Source organism: Globicephala melas, chromosome 14, assembly GCF_963455315.2.
Source record: "Globicephala melas chromosome 14, mGloMel1.2, whole genome shotgun sequence".
NCBI lineage: Eukaryota > Metazoa > Chordata > Mammalia > Artiodactyla > Delphinidae > Globicephala > Globicephala melas.
The window spans coordinates 74,116,174-74,137,366 of record NC_083327.1 but is presented as its reverse complement, the minus strand read 5'-3'; the positions used below and the strand labels follow the sequence as shown (position 1 = coordinate 74,137,366).

Genomic DNA, 21,193 nt, shown 5'->3' with positions numbered 1-21,193 from the left:
AAAGCTTCTCTTCAGAGAGGACGTAAATACCCGGTGCTCCGCCAGCTCTTCCAGTGGAATACACCAGCAGCAGAGAATAAACACTAGACGTATTAGGTCATAGAATAAAAGCTATGACAGTTTCTTTCTTATCTTAATGGTTAATATGAACTTTGCACTGTCCTCCAAAATCTGCACTTTTGTGATATAAAAATTTTATTAAATTATATAAAATTGCATTTACCCCAGTTCCTCCAAGAAGATACACGTCCCTGTGTAAGGGAATATGCTTTTTCCCCGGCTTGAGAATCACCAACATAGAGGTGGGAAGTGAAGGAGATGCCTAAGGCTGACCTGTGGGAAGTGAAGGAGATGTCTAGGGCTGACCTGTGGTGTTGGCTTGGGGTCCGCTGCTTTGGAGTTGGGAGACTCTCCTACCATTTCTTACCTGTGGCTTGTTGCTTCATCCCTAGACCCACTCACCTTTCTGTGAAGTAACTTTTGAGACCGGGCACGTAGTGTAGCGCCAGGCCATCACAGTAAGGGAGGAACTGCTGGTCAGCCGGAGACTTTACCATAAATTTCAAAGTCCACCTGACAACAGGGCATTGGTCACTTTTCCTACTTCCTTATGATCTTTGGGTCACAAAGCATGACCCTGAAAACCAAAAAGGGAATTGAGAATTTTTTTTCCCCTGAAGAAAAAGAAATTTAACATTCTAAGCATTAGGTCAAAAATACTTCTTAACCTTTTTTATGCTCAAGTAGGTTGTAATTTTTCTTAACAAATTAAACTTAAATAATTAAATATTTCTTTGAATCCATAGTAAATACGGTTGTGTTTTACAGTGCTGATATGCCCTTGATGCAGTCAGTAGCCACAGAAAGAACACTTACAAGGAGTTGGCTGGCCAAGACGGTGAAGACTTTAGGCAAGTTTGAGGCTGGTATTTATGCTCAAATGCAGAATCCCCAGCTCACATGCATTGAGGTTTGCATCATGTGACATTCTCACATCAAGAAAGCTCCGTATGCAAAGATAGGAATTTGTAAAACACTTTACTGTATCTGGTTAAGTACTTATCAAACAAATCTTTTACTTTACAAGAGGCTTTCGTGTACAGTTTCTTTAAATATTGTGCACCCCTAAGTTCTGCATGAAGCAAGGGTAAACTTCAAAATAATGTGAGAACAATTTCAGAGCGTACACATGTTCTTCTATGCCCCGCCTAGTCATTTAGATTCTCCATGTCCCCAGAGTGATTCTGAACAGGGATTGTCTAAGTGTGGTCTACGGTCCCTTGTGAATCCCCAGGACCCTTTCAGGGTTCCATAAGGTCAAAGCTATTTTCCTAATGATACTAAGAAGTTACTGGCCTTTTTCACTGTTGACCAAATGTGTCAACATTGGGGAGATCTGCATAACTCAATGAACTGACATTTTCCAAATAACCAATAGGCAGTGTTAAAAGTCATGAATGGATAAACGATCCATTCAAAGTGTAAGAGACAGCAATGAATTTTACTGTAATTGAGCAGGTAAATTTCATTCATTGATGTATAAAACTTTTAGATCGCACAACTAACCTTTAAGAAACTACCACTTGTCAAGTTTTGGTGTAATATCAAAGAAGAATATCCACAATTACCTGAAAAGTCTACTTAAATGCTTTCTGTTTTTTTTTTAACTGCGTATGTGGGTGAGACTAGATTTTCTTTAATACTCAACCAAAACAGACATCACAGCAGAGTAAATGGAGAAGCAGGGTGAATGCAGAATCCAGTTGTCTTCTATCAAAGAGATTTGTAAAAATATAAAAAGATGCCACTTCACTATTTTTTTGTTATTTTGGAAGATATAATTTTTTCTCACAAAAATGTGTTATTTATATTAACATGCAACGGGCTTGTTATTGCTATGTCTAATTGAACTAATAAATGTTTTTAAATTTCTCAGTTTTAATTTCTAATATAAATATCAATAGTTATATGCCATATAAACAAAAGCTCTTGATATCATCAGTAATTGTAAAGAGTGTGAAGGGGTCCTAATACCAAAAAGTCTGAGAACCCTGAAATAAAATATTGAAGTGAATTAGTCAGTTAAGTCTTTGAGTTAAAATATATTTGGAGCTCCTCTCTGGCATACATGGAGCTGCACCTATAGGTGATTATGTTTTCTTCAGATTCATTTTACTAATCAATCATACAACATATGAAAAAGGAAGGCAATCTCTACTTTGGAGGGTTATTAGAAGCAAATTAGATTAGGTTTTAAATTTTGCTGTGTGGTCACATCCACATCTACGTTTCCTTAAAGTTGGTTGTAGCATAATACCTTTCAAATTATCACTTAAATATCAACTCTTTTTAGCCATAAATCTCTGACCTGCTTCTCCTTGACATCTGAACTATCCCTGAACTCCCTCCTTCTGACCTCAACTTATACTCAGAAATTAAAAACTAATTTTAATGTTAACTTAAGCAAAATTCAGTTAAAAAGAAATCTTTTACAAATGCAATGCTTTCCAAAGTCAGAATAAGTGCCAGTGGTAAGCGTATGTCCCTCCTTTTCCTAATTACTATGGGGAGGATTGACTAAAGAAATGTTAAGAAAACTATGTCAACCTATCATCACAACTAAAGACATTTCCTAGCCTCGAAATACGGTTTTAAAATATATTAAAATTCAAACAACCAGCCTCATTCAAGTTTACTTTATAGGCCCTCAAATATTAATTATTAATAATACTAATTGAAAAAGCAGTTTTTTCCTCCTGGTAAGTGGTCTAAACTACTACTTGAAAGAATCAATCTTACTTGTGGGTAGTGCTTTTTCTATTACTGAGGTGTCCTGTGCATTACAATATTCATTTATGTTTCACTTAAATAAAATCAAGGACTCCAGAGGACCCTTTTAGTGCCCTTGAAATGGGTAATCTAAGTGGTATTTAGTATCTTAGAAGGGCTATTATCTTTAAAAAGTGAATCATCAATTCCCAAAAGCTGTTTTGGTCTCCTGTTCTTACACCAAAAATGAAGGAGGAACTTGGGTTGTCAAAATATAATGTGATTACATACGTCCCATTCAGCTGTTCCTCCAGAAGATGAGTCATTTACTTAAGGATCAGCCCACCGTGTGCTGTGTGATGGCAGCTGACAGCACTCGACATCTAGGTAGTAGCCCATTTTCAGAGTGATACAGTGGTGAAGGCAAAACCCAAAGCATTAAATAATATAAATGATTATTTGTATTTGGCTTTGGAAAGTGTTTTTAATTTATTTCAACATGTTACGTCTTACAGTCTCTGAATTTGCTTAAGAAAAAAGCCACTTTGTACACCTGTACGTACATAAGAAGGCATTCTGTGCAATCTCACTTTTAACAATTGACTCCCCTCTTTATCTCTACTTGTCTTCAGTTCCTCTCTGCTCACTATTCTGATTTAGGAAAGACAAATGATTTTTTTTTTTAACGTTCCATTTATAGTGTTGAATGGGTGGGGGCTTTATATAGGTCTTCAGTTTTATGTCAGGTTGTTGGCCCTCTGTGACTACGACTGGTAAGAACTTTTAGGAATGACCTGTAGAGCAAGGTAGTGTCGTGGAAGGAGTGTGAAATTTACACCCAGAAGACCAGGGTTCAGTGGACTCCTGTTAGTTTTAACCTCTTTGAACTATCATGTAATGATTTAAGGATGTGACTTCTAGAGTCAGACACACCTGGCTTCTCCAAAGACTCTCTGACATAAATTACAGACAAGACTTCGGAGTTCCAGACCAACATTACTGACCGACAAGTACCCTACATCCCTACCTGGCATGTCTCAAAAGCATCTCAATCCCAACGTGTCTGGACCTAACCTCATGATCTTCCCCCACAAAACTGGGTTTCTGCCTGTGCTCCCACCACTGGGGGAGCCCCATGCTCTATCCAGTTACACAAGTTAGAAATCTGGGGATTACCTAGGACACCTGAATCTCCCCCACCCTCCTCCATTGAATCCACCAACAACCAGTTCTGCTGATTTTTTTATCTTCTGTTTTTCAAATTCTGTCATTCTTCATCGCCACCACCCGATCTGTCATCTCTCTTCTAAACCACTGGAAGACCTCCCCTCTCAACCACTTCTAACAGGCCTCCCCTTGCCCACCTCTTTGCCACCATCCCCTGTTTGGTTGGCCCTTCAGCTGCAGCCATCTGATCATGTAGATCAGCTCAGAATGATATTTATATCGTACACATCTGGTCATGTCACCTTTCTTCAAATCCCCTTTGGGAGCTCCTCACTGCTCTTAAGATATGGACCAGAATCCTTAACAAAACCCGAGTCTTCAGCTTCACCTGCCTCATTCGTCTCTGGCTCTTTGCCCTTCAGCCACATTGACCTTTTAGTTCCTCAGTTGCATCTTGTTCCCTCCTGTCTTAAGGCCTTTGCAAATGCTGATCCCTCTGCCTGGAATACTCTACCTTTTGCCCAGTTAACTCTTCTCGTTCTTTAAATATCTCCTTAACTTGTATTTCTTCACAAACACCTTCCCTGACCCACAATCCCCAAATTAGACCCTAGTTTTATGACCTCATAGTTCCTTATATTTTTCTTTGATAGTTCTTATCAGAGTTGGCTATTAGAAATCTGTGCACTTACTTGATTATACCCTTGAACTCTGTGTATTCTTCACACTTGTATCCACTGCCCCGGCACCTTAGGAAGCTCTCATCATGTGCATGACCACTTCCCAGATCTGCTTCTTAAGAGCTGGCTCTGCATGTGGGCAAGTTACTTAACTTCCCTAAGTCTAAATTTCTTCTGGAAAAAGGCTGATTAATCCTTGACACATAAGTGGTCATTTATTATTAATGCTGTGGTTATTATTATAATTAATAATGAAACAAATAGTAAAAGACAATATACCATGGTATTGACCAGGATTAAATGATGTGTGTGAAGGGTTATTATAAACTATAAAGCACTATTAAGAACATAATTATTAGCATGAAGAAACACGAGGTGACATTTTAAAATTGAAAAATTGTTCCAAAATATAGCACACATTAAATTGATGAGAATTTTGGAGTTAATCTAGGAAAAACAGAAACTGAACTTTTACCCCCAAATCACCCAACTAGTCAGGGGCCAACCGATGATTGGAACTCAACACTCTTCTCCTCTCTAAACATGTAGTTTTTAACTTATTTAACAAATATTGAACCTCAGACAGTATGCTTAGGCACATGGGATAAAGTAATAGATGATAAGTAGCACTCAATGCTGGCTTTCCAGAAGCATCAGGCAGGTTCGCAGAGGCTCTGGAGGTAAGAAGACCCTCCAGTCTTGAAGGTCAGGGAAATTTTGCAGAGGACAAGTAGAGCTGGGGGGGGAGGGGCAGGCGGTCAGTGGTGGTCCCTCTGGAAGTGGCACATTCAAAGGTCCTGCACAGAAGCTCCAAGGCCCAGTTCAAACAGGCCCCGTCTCCTGACCATGCGAGTAGAAATCAGGTTGCTGAGCTGCTCAGCTTTGAGAGGGAGGCCCCTGAGCAGTGAGTGTTATGTTCTGTTAGGAGCCCAAGAATGGCCCAGGCATTCAGGACATTTTCTGGGCAAAGAAAACTGCAGTTTATCTGTTCACCCAGAATTTCCCAAGTGAGTGAAATACATCATTCTGTCTTCGTTATCGTCAACATACTCAGATAAAACTGGATTTGTGATCATACCTGGACTTCAGAACAATGGGACACTTGTTGATCACTTGGTAAAGACCACCAAACGGACAGTCTTGTATCAAGAAAACAATTAGGCACAACTTAATGTCATAAAGTAAAACTTTATGTTGTAATTTTTTTTGCATTAGAAAAAATTTTTTTCCATATGTTGAATGTAGTGCCACTGTACTTCCTCTAGAAGTATATTCTGAAGTTATGTCCTGTCTACCTTTTTATGTTGAAAAGCCCTCCATTCCTAGCAGGTATGTAAATATTTTATGTCTTTTCTTTCAAAATAAAGAGGGAGCACACTCTGTTGGACCCCCAGTTTCAAGGTTGCTTGGTTTGTTTTTAGTAGGTCTTGGCAGCCCAGAAGTCTGGAAACCAATAGTTTAGATTAGCACTAGAGCATGGAATGCAGAGTGAGCAGCAGTGAGGTCACCTGTAAGCCATGTTGAGGAATCTGGGATTCATCCTGAAGGCGGTGGGGAGACAGGAGGAGGATTTTCAGCAGGATGGTAACATCAGATTTGCCCTTGAAAAGATGGTTGTAGCTGTTTCATACGGATAGGTTGGAGAGGCTAGAGCTGGAAACGGGGAGATGAGTAGGGAGGTAGAGTTAAGGCGTGGGGTGGGATAAAGAGTTTAAATTGGTGGCACGTGGGTGGCATATGGGGAGTGAGAGGTAGAGGCCTGAAAGGGGAGTTGGGGTTCCTGGCTTGGTCGAGGGGTAGATGATGGAGCCATGCACTGAGCTGGGGATACAGATGGAACAGGTTTGTGTCTATCGCTTTTATTGTCCCTTTGGGATCTGAGTTGTTTTGCCTAGACTGAATTTAAGGTTCCTTTGGGGCAGCCAAGTGGGAGTGGACCAGATCCCCACAGAGAGTCTGCAGAGTGAGAAGTGGGCTGTGGACCAAAAGCAGAGGAGCAAAAGAGGAATCTTGATGGGGATTAAAATAGAATAGCCAGAGGTGAGATGAAAACCAAAGTGCGGCGGCCTGGAAGCAGGGCCCGAATATTTATGGAGCAGGAAGAAGGGTATTAAATGCGGCAGAGAGGTCGAATAAACTACTCTTCCATTGGGCTGGGGAGCAAGAGGCCATCAGTGACTTTGGTGGGCAGTGCAGGGCCATTTCAGTGCTCGCGGGCAGCAGCAGTATGGTTGGGTGAGCAGTTGATGGCGGTGGGAAGAGCAGATGTCCATTTCCTCAAGTGGGGGTAGCCTGGAGCAGAGCCAGCCCGTGAAGATGCTGCATCCTCAGCCTACGCAGCACTGTGCAAGTAAAGCCTCATGGAAATGATTATGAAGGGGGCCGTGATAAGGAAAGAAGATTGGTGAAAGGGCGGTACTGTCAGCTGGATGGGGGTGGGGCAGGAGCTCCCTGAGATGCTCCAAGCCCGGTACCCTCTCCTCCCTCTACCCTCTTACCCCGTTTTCTCAGGTTCATTTATATATGTGAGAATCTAGGGGGATGTTTTTCTTTTTCCCACTGAGAAAGGCTTTTTGGTCTCTAGAGTAAAGAAGATTTTTAAAAATTGATCTGTATGGGATTTTCCCCCCACATTTTCTTTGTTTCTCCTTTCATTTGGTTTTTCCACTCTTCAGAGACTCCGGACATGTGTTCTGCCTTCTGTATTTGAAAGACACATTCAGTTCATTTCCTATTCTAGATGCCCCTAAATTGAGATCCTAAAATAACTAGTAGACCCTCTTTAAAAATAAACGTTTTGCAGTTTTATCATAGTTTTATTCTTATGATCTGAATAAGGTACTTACGTTAGTCCGTTTTGGAACCAGGGGCGAGCCATACATTTTGCTAAATCGAAGAGATGATATATAGCCATTCATGTAAAAATCCCAAACCTCAAAATCGTCCTAGAAAATGCTGATAAATTTGATGAAAATTTTATATGTCAAAAATCTCTCTAAAACGAAAGAGAGAAAAATATTAGCAACATATGTGACAAAGGGCTCGTTTTCTTTATATACAAAGGGTTTTACAGATAAGAAAAAAGAACAAATAACCTGATAGAAAATGGGCAAAGCTCATGAAGAGAAGCAAGAGGACATAAAAATATACTTCAGCTCATCATTAAATCCATAGAAGGTAAAAAGCGATATTGGCAAAGATTCTTTAAAAAGTGATAATACCCAGTGTTGGCCAGAGTGTGGGGAAATGGGTGGGGTGGATGGACACTATTGTGTGTCCATAATACTTGAATCTCTTATAACAAGTATATACACTTTAAAGTAGACATTAAGAATCCCCTATTAATTTTAAACAGACATCCTTGTATGTAGTGTGTTCCAAAAAATCAAATGAACCCCAGTTTAAACCCTACTTCTTGTTCTTAGGTATTCTATAATCTTGGGCAAGCTACCTGACTTCCCTAAGCCTGATTCCTCATTTGTAAAATGTGGTTAGCAAAACCTCAAATAGCTCAAGTCAGTGTGAAAGTAAATGAATGACATATAGGTGTTATACTTTTTGTAGAGAAAGGCAAGTTAGTAAGATGGGAAAGGAAGTGTTCTGGCGCTTTTCAGAGAACAGCCTTGAAGGCAAGTTTCTAATGTTATATCCTGGTGGAGGTCAGATGAGAGCGATGTTTCTTAGTCATCCCGGTTACTTTGCCACCTGGCAATGTCCCTGTCTGTCCTTCCTGATCTTCCTGCTTTCGCCTTTTCTGACATACGCAGAAAACACTGGGGAACTAAGTTCCCGATCCACGCCACTGATGTTCACCTGCAAGCAAGACTACAGTCCAGGTCTCTTCACACTCAAACTCCTGCGAACAGGGATGGCTCTCCTGCCCCTCATGCTTGGATATATAGCTCTTGGTAGAAAACACGATACTTGACATTCTGGAGTCTTGCTCTGTGACCAGATCAGTCTCTTAAAGAATCATTCCACTTTGTTCGTTTACTTTAGGGCACACTTGTCAATTTCTGTATCTGCCAGCTCATCCCCAGAACCTAACCCTAACCCTAGAACAGGAGGGTGAGGCGTTGAGCACCAGCTGAGTAAGAATCGATGTGTTTCTGTTTCTATATTTGTTTTTAAGCTTACTGGTAATGCTCTCTCCACAGTCGCTTCCCTGATTCTGAAGTTAAGCATCGTGGTTATCCATTTTTAATCTAATTAATTAATGTGTGGTGGGCCTTCCTTTTTTAACTTTTTATTTTGAGATAACTGTAGATTTACAAGAAATAATACAGAAAGATCTCATGTACCCTTTACCCAGTTTCTTCTAATGGAAACATCTTGCAAAATTCTGCTCCATCACAACCAGGGTATTGACATTGACACCGTTGAGCTGCAGAACATTTCTGTCACCACAGGGCTCCCTCCTGTTGCCCTTCTATACAGCCAAGCATCATTGCCCTCCTCTCCCTTCGCCCCTCCACCACTAATCTGTTCTCTATTTCCGTAATTTTCAAGAATGTTATGTAAATGGAATCATACAGTATGTAACCTTTGGGGACATAATTCACCCAGGTTGTTGCCTGTTGCTGTAGTTCATTTCGTCTTAAGGCTGAGTAGTTTCCTGTGGTTTGGGCATACTACATTGTTTTAACTGTTCAGACGTCGAAGGGCATCTGGGTCGCTTCTGGTTTTTAACTGAGGAGTAAAGCTGCTGTGGATATACAGGTGCAGATTTTTGTGTGAACCTAAGTTTTCATTTCTCTGGGATAAACGTCCATGTGTGCAATCGCTGGGTAGTATGGTAGTTAAATATTTAATTTTTAAAGAAACTGCTTACTTTTGCAGAGCGGCTGCACCGTTTCACCTTCCCACCAGCAATGGCATGAGCAGTCCATTTCTCCGCATCCTTGCCAGCACTTGATTATTGTTCTTTTATATTTGGCCACCCTGCTAGGCATGTGGTGAATCTCACTGTGGTTTTAATCTGCTTTTCCCTAATCGCTATTGAACTGTCTTTTCATGTGTTTGTTTGCCATCTGCATATCCTCACTTCAGGTATTTTGCCCATTAGGTTTCTAATCCGATTGTTTTTGTACTGTTGACTTTTGAGAATTCTTTATATATTCTAGATACTAGTCCTTTATCACATTCTTTTCTCCTACTTTTTAGCTTGTCTTTTCATCCTCTTACCAGGGTCTTCCTCAGAACAAGTTTTTAATTTTTATGAAGTACAGTTTATCAGTTTCTCCTTTTATGGTTTGTACTTTGGATGAATCCTAGATTCTCTAAGATTTTATCCCATTTTTTTCCCAAAAAATTATAGTTCTGGTGTTCTACATTTAAGTCTGTGATGCATTTTGAGTTAATTTTTATGTAAGATATGAGACTTAGAGATCAAAGTTCTTTTTCTTTTCTTTTTTCCTTTTCCTTTTTTTTTTTGTCTATGGAAGTCCAGTTGATCCAGCACCATTTGTTGAAAACTGTTTTTCTCCACTGAATTATTTTTGTGCCTTTGTCAAAAATCTACTGTACATAATTATGTGGGTTTCTCTATTCTGTTCCATTGATCTGTGTGTTTATCCCTCCGTCAGTACCATACAGCCTTGAATACTGTAGCTATATAATACATCTCGAAATTGGATAGACTGATTCCTCCCGCTTTATTACTCTTTTTAAGAACTGTTTTAGCTATGCTAGTTTCTTTGCCTTTGCATAAACATTTTAGAATATTCTCGTCTGTATCTACAAAGAAAATCTTGCTGGGATTTTGAAAAGAATTATATCAAACCCATATATCAGTTTAGAAAAAATTGTATTATGTGTTCCTAAACATAAATACAGTATGTCTCTTCATTTATTTAGATCTTCTTTGATTTCTTTCACCAGCATTTTGTAGTTTTCAGTATACAAGTCCTATACGTGTTTTGTTAGATTTACATCTATGTATTTCATTTTTTGTATGATTATAAATGATATATTTCTAATTTCAGTGTCCACGTGTTCAGTGTTAGTATATAGAATTACGATTGGGTTTGTTTGTTTGTTTTTGGCTGCATTGGGTCTTTGCCGCTGCACGGCATGTGGGATCTTCCCGGACCAGGGGTCGAACCTGTGTCCCCTGCGTCGGCAGGTGGAGTCTTAACCACTGCACCACCATGGAAGCCCTACAATTGGTTTTTATATGTTTATCTTGTATCCTGTGGCATGGCCAAAGTCATTTAATAATTCCAGGAGGTTTTGTAGATACCTTGGGATTTTCTGTGTATATAAAAGTCATGTCATCCGCAAATAGGGACAGTTTTATTTCTTCCTTTCCTGTCAGTATGCCTTTTATTTCCTTTCTTGCTTTATTGCTCTAACTAGAATATCCAGTACTATATTGAATAGTGAGAATGGACATCCTTGCGTTGTTCTCAGTCTTAAGGAGAAAGCATTCGCTCTTTCTCCCCATTAAGTACACTGTTGAGTATAATGTTGATATTTGTGTGCTGGGCTTTTATAAATGCTGTTTGCCTGTGGGAAGGAACACATCAGGATTTGATACACCGGCTCCCCCAGAGGCAGTTCCCCTACTACAAATAGATTGAGGCCATGTGGTTTGCTGGAGTGAAGTATGAGGAATTAAAGAGGTTAGAACCTTGGAGTCAGAACATTCAGATTTAAGTTTTGACTCCCCCCACCTTCTGGCCAGATGGGCCAGGCTAACTACTTGCACCTCTCGAAGCCCATTTCCTCCTCCACAAAAGATGGAGAAGAGGACCAGTCCTGAGCCCTCACCCTTGAGGAGTAACCATGTGGGGTTATTATAGCCCTGCCGGCTGCAGCCCTGTCCACACGGCAGGAGCTGGAGGATTGTCCAGACTTGGTGAGATCTTGGCCCTACCCTGCTGTGGCCACACCCCAGCACCTTAATTTACTTCTCTCTCTGGAAGGTTGGACAACTTCTGATGGATCATTAGAATTTGCGTTTGGAATCTTAAACTCAAAGACAAAAGATCCAGGAATGTTTGCTGTCTGGCGGGCTGACGGCTCAGGCCCATTTCCTGGTTCCTCCACTTACCATCTGTATAAACTTGGGCAAAGCACGCAGTCCCCGAATTCACCATAAATTTCATCATCTGTAAAATGGGAGTAACAACAGAACTACTTCACAGGGCTGTTATGAAGACTGAGTGAATTTATGTAACGTTTCTAGCAGTGCCTGACATATTAGCCGTGACCATTACTGTTGGTGACTATAAAGACACTACTTATTTGTGAATCATCTTTCTTAAAACAAAATTGTTTGCTTTGCAGATTTTTTAAAAAATGGATTTGGCCAACCATGGACTTATTCTTCTGCAACAGTTAAACGCTCAGCGAGAGTTTGGTTTCCTGTGTGACTGCACGGTTGCCATCGGCGATGTGTACTTCAAGGCACACAAATCAGTTCTTGCTTCATTCTCCAATTACTTTAAGATGTTGTTTGTCCATCAGACCAGGTAACTAATGTGGTTGATAATAATCTAATGACTGTAGACTCTGAACTTCCGTGGCCCTCTTTCCCGTGAACATGCGCTTCGCCCTCATCACCACCGGGGGTCTCGCCGCCTCTCCCCAGGTTCCAGTCCCTCATCACCTCGCTTGCCCCGAGCAGCCCCTCCACCTCCGGGTAGCCACGCTGGGGGTCACCTACACAGTCAGGAGCGGCAGGGTCGGGTCCACTACGAAGGCAGCTTCCTCTCACTCCTCCGGCCCCGTCCCGGCTGTCCCCCAGGCTTTGAGTATCTATCCTTGTCTCCTAATGAGAAGCTTGGCGGCCTGAATTCCCACAATTTCCTTCTTTTCTCTCTTAAAATGTCTCAGTCTCCTTATCTTTGCAGTTTTTTTCTTCCCATCTCTCTGTCTTGGGGAAAAGGGCCCCTGGTTGTCTAAGGAAAACAATCTTCCTCCTGCCCTTATGCTCCCAGATCCTACCCTGTAGTTTTCATTCTGTACTTTCCATTTTATACTTGTGCCCCCATTGCCATCCCCAAGCCTGTGAAGGCTCAGCCCTTCCGTGACACGGCTGTCTACCTGCGAGATGGTGCTGCTTTTCCTTTGTTTCACTGTGAAAGTTCTACAAAGGATGACCGATGGCCTCGCTTCCGCTCTCCTCATCCCACACTCTTCCTCTCCGTTGGCACTGTGGTTTCCACCCATCGCTCCACTGGCATCATTTTTCCAAGGTCGCCTCTTCATCAGAATCACTGCCTCTTCCCAGTCTCTGTCGTCCCTGACCTCTGCAGCCTTTGCGACTGTTTTCTTCCTTCTGAAGGGCTGTCACCTGCATTTTGATGACTCTGAATCCCCCTTGTTTTTCTGCCTTCTCCACAGGCGCCTCCTGCACTTTTGGTGAGTGGGGTCTCCACGCTGCTTTCTCTCTGCCTCTCCTGATGGGCGCTCATCTTTTCCTGGGTCTTGCCTCTGCTGGAAACCCGTTGACAGCTCTGGGCTTGATCTTTCTCTGTCTCCAGAACTCTATTTCCCAAGGCCACAGGCTGCCTGCTGGACATCTAGAATTGAATATCCTCTTTTATCTCATTTTGCATGCCTAAAACTGAATTAAGTCTTCCCTGAAGTCCCTTCTGACTTCCCTATTTTTTTTATCTTCAAGTAAACCATACTAAAAATCTCTCTAAAATCGTATCCTGTCGGTGCCCAAATCATGTTTTCTTCATAATTACCTCTCACATTAGTTCTTTCCTTCCCTTCTCACTTCCATTTCCTAATCATTTTCCACGTTACTGTCAGATTAATATTCCTAAGCATTGCTTTGATTGGAGTGTGCCTTTGATCCGAAACCTACCAGATTGTGTTACTCCTTTGATTGGAAACCAAGAGGACACCCATCACACATCAAATTAGCACACAGATTCCTCATTCTGTCTTTCAAGGCCCTGCAGGCATGAAGCCTGACCTCCTTCCAGCCTGTCTCCCGACCGCACGCCCACCTGGACCACGCTTTGCTGGCCTTCTGCCCACTCCCTGAGTTCTAGTTTACACATCACCTCTTCCGTGACCTCCGCCCCCGCAACAGTCAAGTGAGCCGAAATGATGAAAAGCAGTCTCTTCCTCTCTCAATAGCACTTTATTTATGCCGTTTTGTACGAGCAACATATTTTCCCTTTGTTGTTGTTATTTGCGTACTTACTTACCACCCCTCCTCATTTGTAAGATGCTTGAGGGCAAAGACTGGGTTTTACAAATGTTTTTGAACATTTGCAGTCAATAGTTCGGGGATTTGTACATAATAGACACTTGATAAATGTCTAGAGGAGCAGAATGGGGGATTAGTAGGATTAATGGCAGGCGGAGCTTGCTTTATCTTGGGACACTAAGGATGCTTCTGTTTCCTTCATTGTCAGAGACATCACAGCTAATAGGCACTGGAAGTCTCTACGCAGTGAATGAAATTGTCTTGCAAAGGGACAGGTTTTCATTTTGAGGCATAAAAGAATATAATGTAACGAGTTTTAAATAGATGCAGGAAACTTAAGTGTAGAACAGTAAGCAAAGACCTTTCTAACAAAGGAATGTGATGTTGGTGCAGAGAGGAGCCAAGTTTCAGCAACAGTGTGTTATTGCCCCAGAGCTGGCGCGTGCCATTTGGGCTGCCTGAGGCCTTGACCACCTCTGGTGAGAGGAGAATACTGCGCGAAGACCACAGCCATGCTTTTAACTGCTGGCTACTGTAGAGATAGACCAAGAATACAGTTTTTTCACACTTAAGAAGAGTGTTTTATGTCTGCAGTTGCCACTAGATGTCTCTGTCTTATGGACACTCTCTAAGTGAAAGTTTTAAATCATGTAGACTTGGAGCTCTCAAAAATAAAACAGAGACAGGCCTTGCTAAGTACAACCTCTGACAACATCTAACGTTATTTTAAAATCTTTACTTTCAAAGTTCTTTAAGCCCAACTTTTACTTGAAGAGTCTAGTGAAGGAAAGATTGAAAATGTAAATGACTGTGAAAGTTTACAGGAAGGGCTTGTAGCTGTGCTAAAACTACATTTTTCCTCCATAAAAGTGTTACATCAAACAGACATCTGCAAATCAAACCACTTAGGTGTAAGCATATTGTAGAGAGCTGTGTCCTTCCCAGAGCACTTGCAAATGACCAGAGTGGCCCAGAGCAAGCTTAAGAGAATCGACAGGAGGTCTGGCTGACTGGGAGGGAGAGCCGTCAAGGACAGCAATGGCTGGAACGTAACATAAGGAGTTTTTGGGGTTTTTTTTAATTGGTTGCTAACTTTTTTTTTTTTTTTTTTGGCTGCGTTGGGTCTTCGTTGCTGCGCACGGGCTCTCTCCAGTTGCGGCGAGCAGGTGGCCACTCCTCGCTGCAGTGTGCAGGCCTCTCATCGCGGTAGCCTCTCCCGCTGCGGAGCACGGGCTCCAGGCTCACGGGCTCTAGAGCGCACGCTCAGTAGTTGTGGCTCCGGGCCCAGCTGTTCCGCGGCATGCGGCATGCGAGACCCTCCCGGACCAGGGCTTGAACTCGTGTCCCCTGCATTGGCAGGTGGACTTCCAACCACTGCGCCACTAGGGAAGCCCTAAGGAGCTTTTAAAATAACTTCTGAAGTGTCTTGAGTGTGTCTATGTGCTTCCGCTTTAAGAAAAGAAAAAAAAGTGAACAAATCAGGATAAATTGGCATCTGGAAACCTCCCAGAGCCCTGGGCACTTGCAGTAAACCCCAGGGACACGCCCTTTCCTCTCCCTGGGGGCTCCTCACTAGCTCTGCGGCCCCTGGAGTCCTTCCTTCTCCCTCTAAGCCTGGCTGAAGTGTGGACGGGGCCTCCCCAGCCCCATCCCTTCTTTGCCATCAGAAACTGTATGAAGTTCTTTAAAATTTGAGAGATTTACTGTCCAGTCACCTCCATTCACAGTCGGTAGACAGAGGACAACCTATACAATAACAAATAAGGGGAAATTATAAAACTTACAACAGAGTTTTTCTGGAAAGGGGTCCTGCTTTGTATTTACCTCTCACGGATGCTGAAAAATGTAGCCCTGCTTTGTTTCTGCCCTTCCCTCTTCTCTGCCCTGGGGGCAGCGGGGCTCTCTCTCCCCTCCTCCTGCCCGGAGGAGCATTCCTACCCACAGAACAAAAGGTGCCCTATGGTCTCCTGGGGGTGATTTGCATCTCTGAAGGCCTGTGGCTTTCCGGTTCATTAGGCCTTTGCCTGGCCCTGGAAAGATCCCCAGTAGTTAAGTCTTCAATCAGGAGTTGACTGCTTACATTATGAAAGTGTCCTTCACCACACCTAATCCCTGCAGCTTTATTTTGAATATTGCATTTCCCTAAAGCATCTAAATACGTTCTAGTATTCACATAATATTGTTGGCACTTACCTTGTGCTTAAAGGGAGGCCCACCCAATAAAGACACGAATGATCTGTGTGTCTTTTTTAAAAACAGAGTGACATAAACTCTTCCTCTTTCTACCGTCAAAGGGGTGCTGGTTTTTAGGCTTGATCTTTATTCTTTGGCTTCCATACTTTATAGTCAAACATTTTCCACATGGTTATTTGTATGCCGTCATGTTGAAATATACACACATTGATAGCGATGCAGTAGTTATCCAAATCTATTTTGTCACAAATTGCTATTAAAGTCACTTTCCCCCCTTTTTTTAACAGAATAAAATATTAAATTTAGAAGAGCAGAATATACTGATACTATTTTAGCATATTGGAAAATATTTGTTAATAAGATAAATAGCTTAATAGTAATAGTAAATCTAATAGTAATAAGTGGTATAATCAAAAATGATTGTAAATTCTAAAGGAATTCAAGGAAGGTGTCTTTAAAGTTTAAAAATGCACTGTCGGGCTTCCCTGGTGGTGCAGTGGTTACGAATCCGCCTGCCAATGCAGGGGACACGGGTTCGAGCCCTGGTCCGGGAAGATCCCACGTGCTGTGGAGCAACTAAGCCCGTGCACCACAACTACTGAGCCTGCACTCTACAGCCCATGAGCCACAACTACTGAGCCCTCGTGCTACAACTCCTGAAGCCCGGGTGCCTAGAGCCCGTGCTCCACAACAAGAGAAGTCACCGCAATGAGAAGCCCACGCACCACAACGAAGAGTTAGCCCCCGCTCGCCGCAACTAGAGAAAAGCCCGTGCACAGCAACAAAGACCCAACACAGCCAAAAATAAATTAATTAAATAAATAAAAAATTTTTTTTAAATGCACTGTCTATAGAATATATTCACTCAGTGTGTGATAGCACACATACCTCATAATATGTAGATATACATCTCACTGATTGATAATGATGCATTAGAGTTTCCCTAAGGGCCCAGGGAGAGTTCTTGGGACCTTTTTATTATTGTTGCTTGAATCAGAATGCTGTTTCTGGGATGATGCAAACACTAAAGTTTAAAAGTTCTAAAATCAATTTTGCCACAACTGCTTTAGCTACCTCAGATAAATCATTTAACTTTGGGGGACCTCAGTTTCCATGTCTGTCAGATGGGAATAGTCAGATCTGCCTCATCTACTCCACAGGGTTGTCTTCATGCTCCGAAGACTCTTGGTGCTTTCGCTTAGGAGTTAGACTCAAATTTAAATCCCAGTTCCGTTGCTTACTAACTCTGATACTGAGCAAGGTATAAATCCCTTTGAACCTTAACTCCTTATCTGTAAAATGAGAATTAATGGCAATTAAATGAGAAAATGCCTATAAATCCCAGCTGCAGGGACTTCCCTGGTGGCGCAGTGGTTAAGAATCCTCCTGCCGATGCAGGGGACACAGGTTCGATCCCAGGTCCGGGAAGATCCCACATGCCGCGGAGCAACTAAGCCCGTGCGCCACAACTACTGAGCCTGCGCTCTAGAGCCTGCAAGCCACAACTGTTGAGCCCATGTGCTGCAACTACTGAAGCTCACGCACCTAGAGCCCGTGTTCCGCAACTAGAGAAAGCCCACGCGCAGCAATGAAGACCCAAAGCAGCCAATAAATAATTATTAATTAATTCTTTTAAAGATAACTGGAGAATATTAGAAACAATTAAAAAAAAAAATCCCAGCTACAGTTCTAATGATGAGGATGATTACATTTGTTAAGGAACTGAGTTGTCCCAGAGCTGCTTTCCATGCAATCTGGCAATGCTGGGGCAGTGATCTGACTCCATTCGAGCTAGAATGTGGTTTGCCGTTCCTGTTCTTCCCAGCTCTACAGCACCCCATCCTCATGCTGGCAAGAGCAGAGGGTTGCAGAGCGGGGGTAAAATGAGGTTTTCCTTTTTCTCGCTTTTGTTGTCTTGCTCTTAGGCACTAGTCCAGCTCCTCCACGTTATATTGTTTGACTCTTACCTTGAAAGATCTGCTGAGCTCTGGATGGCCCTGGATCAATACAGAGTCCTAGACATTTAGCTAAAAGATCTGCAGGTCAGTGGTTCTTAACCATCTACTGGGTCACAGGCCACCTTCAGATAGAAAGCAATGGATCCTCTCCATAAAACACAAAGTTTTTTATATATGATATAATTTTACGTAGATTACTAGGAGAAAAACTGCTTCAGGAGTCTGAGTTAAGATACCACATTTGTTTAACATGAATTTTCCTTTCTCGGTCCTTTAAAATATCTTTATTGTATTTCTCTCTGTTCTTAATAGGATTAGAGTTAAATTATATAGGCTCCAGTATTCTAGTTCATGAAATGAACAGTAAGATATGCGTGAGATGGTCTTGTTTCTTTTGCCTTTATAAGTACCGGGTTTTCCCCCCAGGCTTTATGTTGTCGTTTGAGTCATGAATTGACGTTCACTCACAGGCTTGTTTTTGGCCTGTTTCTTGCAGTGAGTGTGTCCGTTTGAAACCCACTGACATCCAGCCCGACATCTTCAGCTACCTCCTGCATCTGATGTACACAGGGAAGATGGCCCCTCAGCTGATCGACCCGGTGCGGTTAGAGCAGGGGATCAAGTTTCTCCACGCTTACCCGCTGATCCAGGAGGCCAGCCTGGCCAGTCAAGGAGCCTTTTCTCATCCTGACCAGGTCTTTCCGCTGGCGTCTTCCTTGTATGGCATCCAGATTGCAGATCATCAGTTGAGGCAAGCCACCAAGATTGCTTCAGCGCCGGAGAAACTTGGCCGAGAGCCACGGCCGCAGCCGTCCAGGATGAGCCAGGAGCAGGTGCCTGAGGCCTCCCAGCTCTCCCAGCTGCCCTCGAACCTGACCCAGGTGAATCGGACACACATGACCCCCTCGGACCCGCTGCAGACCTCACTGTCGCCCGACCTCGTCTCCACTCCTGTTCCTCCCCCGGCCCCCGGGGAGGAGACCAATCTGGAAGCCTCTTCCTCGGACGAGCAGCCTGCACCCCTCACCATAGCCCACGTCAAGCCCAGCATCATGAAGAGGAACGGAAGCTTCCCCAAGTACTACGCCTGCCACCTGTGTGGGCGGCGCTTCACCCTCCGGAGCAGTCTGCGGGAGCACCTCCAGATTCACACGGGGGTCCCCTTCACAGCCAGCCAGCCCGGAGAGAGCCGCGTGCCCCTGTCTCTCTGCAGCAACACGGCGGACCTAGGAAAAGACGCCATGGAGGTGCCTGAAGCGGGGATGATCAGCGACAGCGAGCTGCGGCACATCTCGGACTCGCCCATCATCGACGGGCAGCCGCACTCGGAGACGCCGCCGCCCTCAGACATCGCGGACATTGACAACCTGGAGCAGGCGGACCAGGAGAGGGAGGTCAAGAGGCGCAAGTACGAGTGCACGATCTGCGGTCGCAAGTTCATCCAGAAGAGCCACTGGCGGGAGCACATGTACATACACACCGGGAAGCCTTTCAAATGCAGCACTTGTGACAAGAGCTTCTGCAGGGCCAACCAGGCTGCCCGGCACGTGTGCCTCAACCAGAGCATCGACACGTACACCATGGTGGACAAACAGACTCTGGAACTCTGCACCTTTGAGGAAGGCAGTCAGATGGACAACATGTTGGTACAGACGAACAAACCCTACAAATGCAACCTGTGTGACAAAACGTTCTCAACTCCCAATGAGGTTGTTAAACATTCATGCCAAAACCAGAACTCAGACGTTTTCGCCCTAGACGAGGGGCGGTCCATTCTCCTGGGCAGTGGGGACTCTGAAGTGACGGAGCCCGACCGCCCAGTGTTAGCTTCCATCAAAAAGGAGCAGGAAACAGTGTTGTTAGACTGAATGTTACTTATCTTTTTAAAAAACTGTCATTTTTACAAAGACTATCTTCCTTCCCTTCCCCCAAGTCAGAACTCTTGTTCTCCGTGGCATGATACAAACAGGTCCCTGCCCCTCCCTCCCCCTCCCCCTGCCCCGTCCCCAGCGCCCCCTCCTCCGTAAAGGCTTTGTGCATTATAAACCTGGAACATATTTACTTTAATTCAGGGGATATTGGGAAGATAATGGTCAGTAGTACTTATAAGCTCAAATAGACTTCGAGAAGTTTTGGATGATTGGAACTAATGAAGGGTATATAACAAAACAAAACAATTCGAATGCAATTTGGTAAGCTAAAATTATGACTTTCCCTGGGTAATAAGTCTTCCTTCTCAGAAAGACAATGTCTGAAAATACAGCATGCTGCTTAGAGATACAGTGGGGCTCTGTACTATGCAAAATCTAGAGGTGTGGGGAAACTTTAAGTCCAAGAAAACGTTGTTAGTATTTATCCTCCAGAGGTCTTATTTCAGAATGCATCCTTTGAGATTATGTCCAGTTAAGAAAAATTATTAGTTAAGAAATCTACTTGAACAAAACACAAAAGAGAAAAAGTAATAATGTGATGGCAATCTTAATTTTTGGATAAAACATGACAAGCTGTGAGTTTGTATGTCTGGAAGAGAAAATGTGTGGATACTTGATGTAAACAGGTGAATTAATGCAAATGCCTTATCTAATTGCTGGCTTCTTTCAAAGTTGAACAACAAGAAAATACTGTGTTTTAGTTTCTGACAAATGTGTCAGTTGTTTTAAAAATCACATTTGAAAGTACTGTTCTATAGATTGTCTTTCTGGATAGAAAACAACATGCCATTCTAGCAGTTGCCAGTGGTAAATTTGTTTTTAGCACCAGTCAGCTGCTTTTAAATCAGTGTGTGTATGTGGGGAAAAGGATACAGGAATATGCATCTTACAGGGAAACTTGTGAGCAGATGTAGCAACTTCAATGACTTTAAATGTTACTGCTAATAGTTTACTGGCAACATTCATTGAAGCATCAAAAATGGCAAAGAGAAATCAGGACAAAACACTTAACTGTGCTGTTTGGGAAAAAACTTAATTTTGATGTTTAGTCTCCAGTTTTTTTTTTTAAACACAAATTTCCTCCATCTGCCTGAAAGCAGTAAAAGTTGTCCATTAATCTTCCTTTAGGCCAGTAACAGAATGGTCTCACAGGATAAAACAGGAGCCAGAAATAAGGACCGAAGGGGAAAGGGAAGAACAGTTAATAACTGTGCTGTACGTATATGTTAAAAACTGAATATCCCGTCATCCTATTTCATGTATAGTTGAGTTCTCAGATTTGTAAGTTTTTATACATACTTTCATTGAATAAACATTTGACTA

At 42.8% G+C, this 21,193-nt stretch overlaps 2 protein-coding genes across 6 annotated transcripts in view; one reads left to right on the top strand and one right to left on the bottom strand.

The window, feature by feature from the left end:
• Window positions 1–557, bottom strand: part of LOC132593352 (uncharacterized) — a 10,951-nt gene extending 10,394 nt beyond the window's left edge. The window contains exon 1 of the mRNA XM_060283527.2: window positions 463–557. Within this exon, the coding sequence (XP_060139510.2) occupies window positions 463–557 (95 nt within the window). The remainder of the gene's footprint in view (window positions 1–462) is intronic.
• ZBTB2 (zinc finger and BTB domain containing 2) overlaps window positions 1–21,193 on the top strand; it is a 23,783-nt gene extending 2,590 nt beyond the window's left edge. For 2 of the 5 annotated variants that reach the window (XM_060283635.2, XM_060283636.1), the window contains exons 2-4: window positions 11,907–12,091; window positions 12,966–12,983; window positions 18,436–21,193. In XM_060283635.2, the coding sequence (XP_060139618.1) occupies window positions 11,919–12,091; window positions 12,966–12,983; window positions 18,436–19,807 (1,563 nt within the window). In that variant the 5' untranslated portion in view covers window positions 11,907–11,918 and the 3' untranslated portion in view covers window positions 19,808–21,193. Of the gene's footprint in view, window positions 1–11,906; window positions 12,092–12,965; window positions 12,984–17,906; window positions 18,024–18,435 lie in introns of those variants that run through there. The other 3 variants (XM_030853156.2, XM_030853154.3, XM_060283637.2) reach the window with 3 other exon arrangements.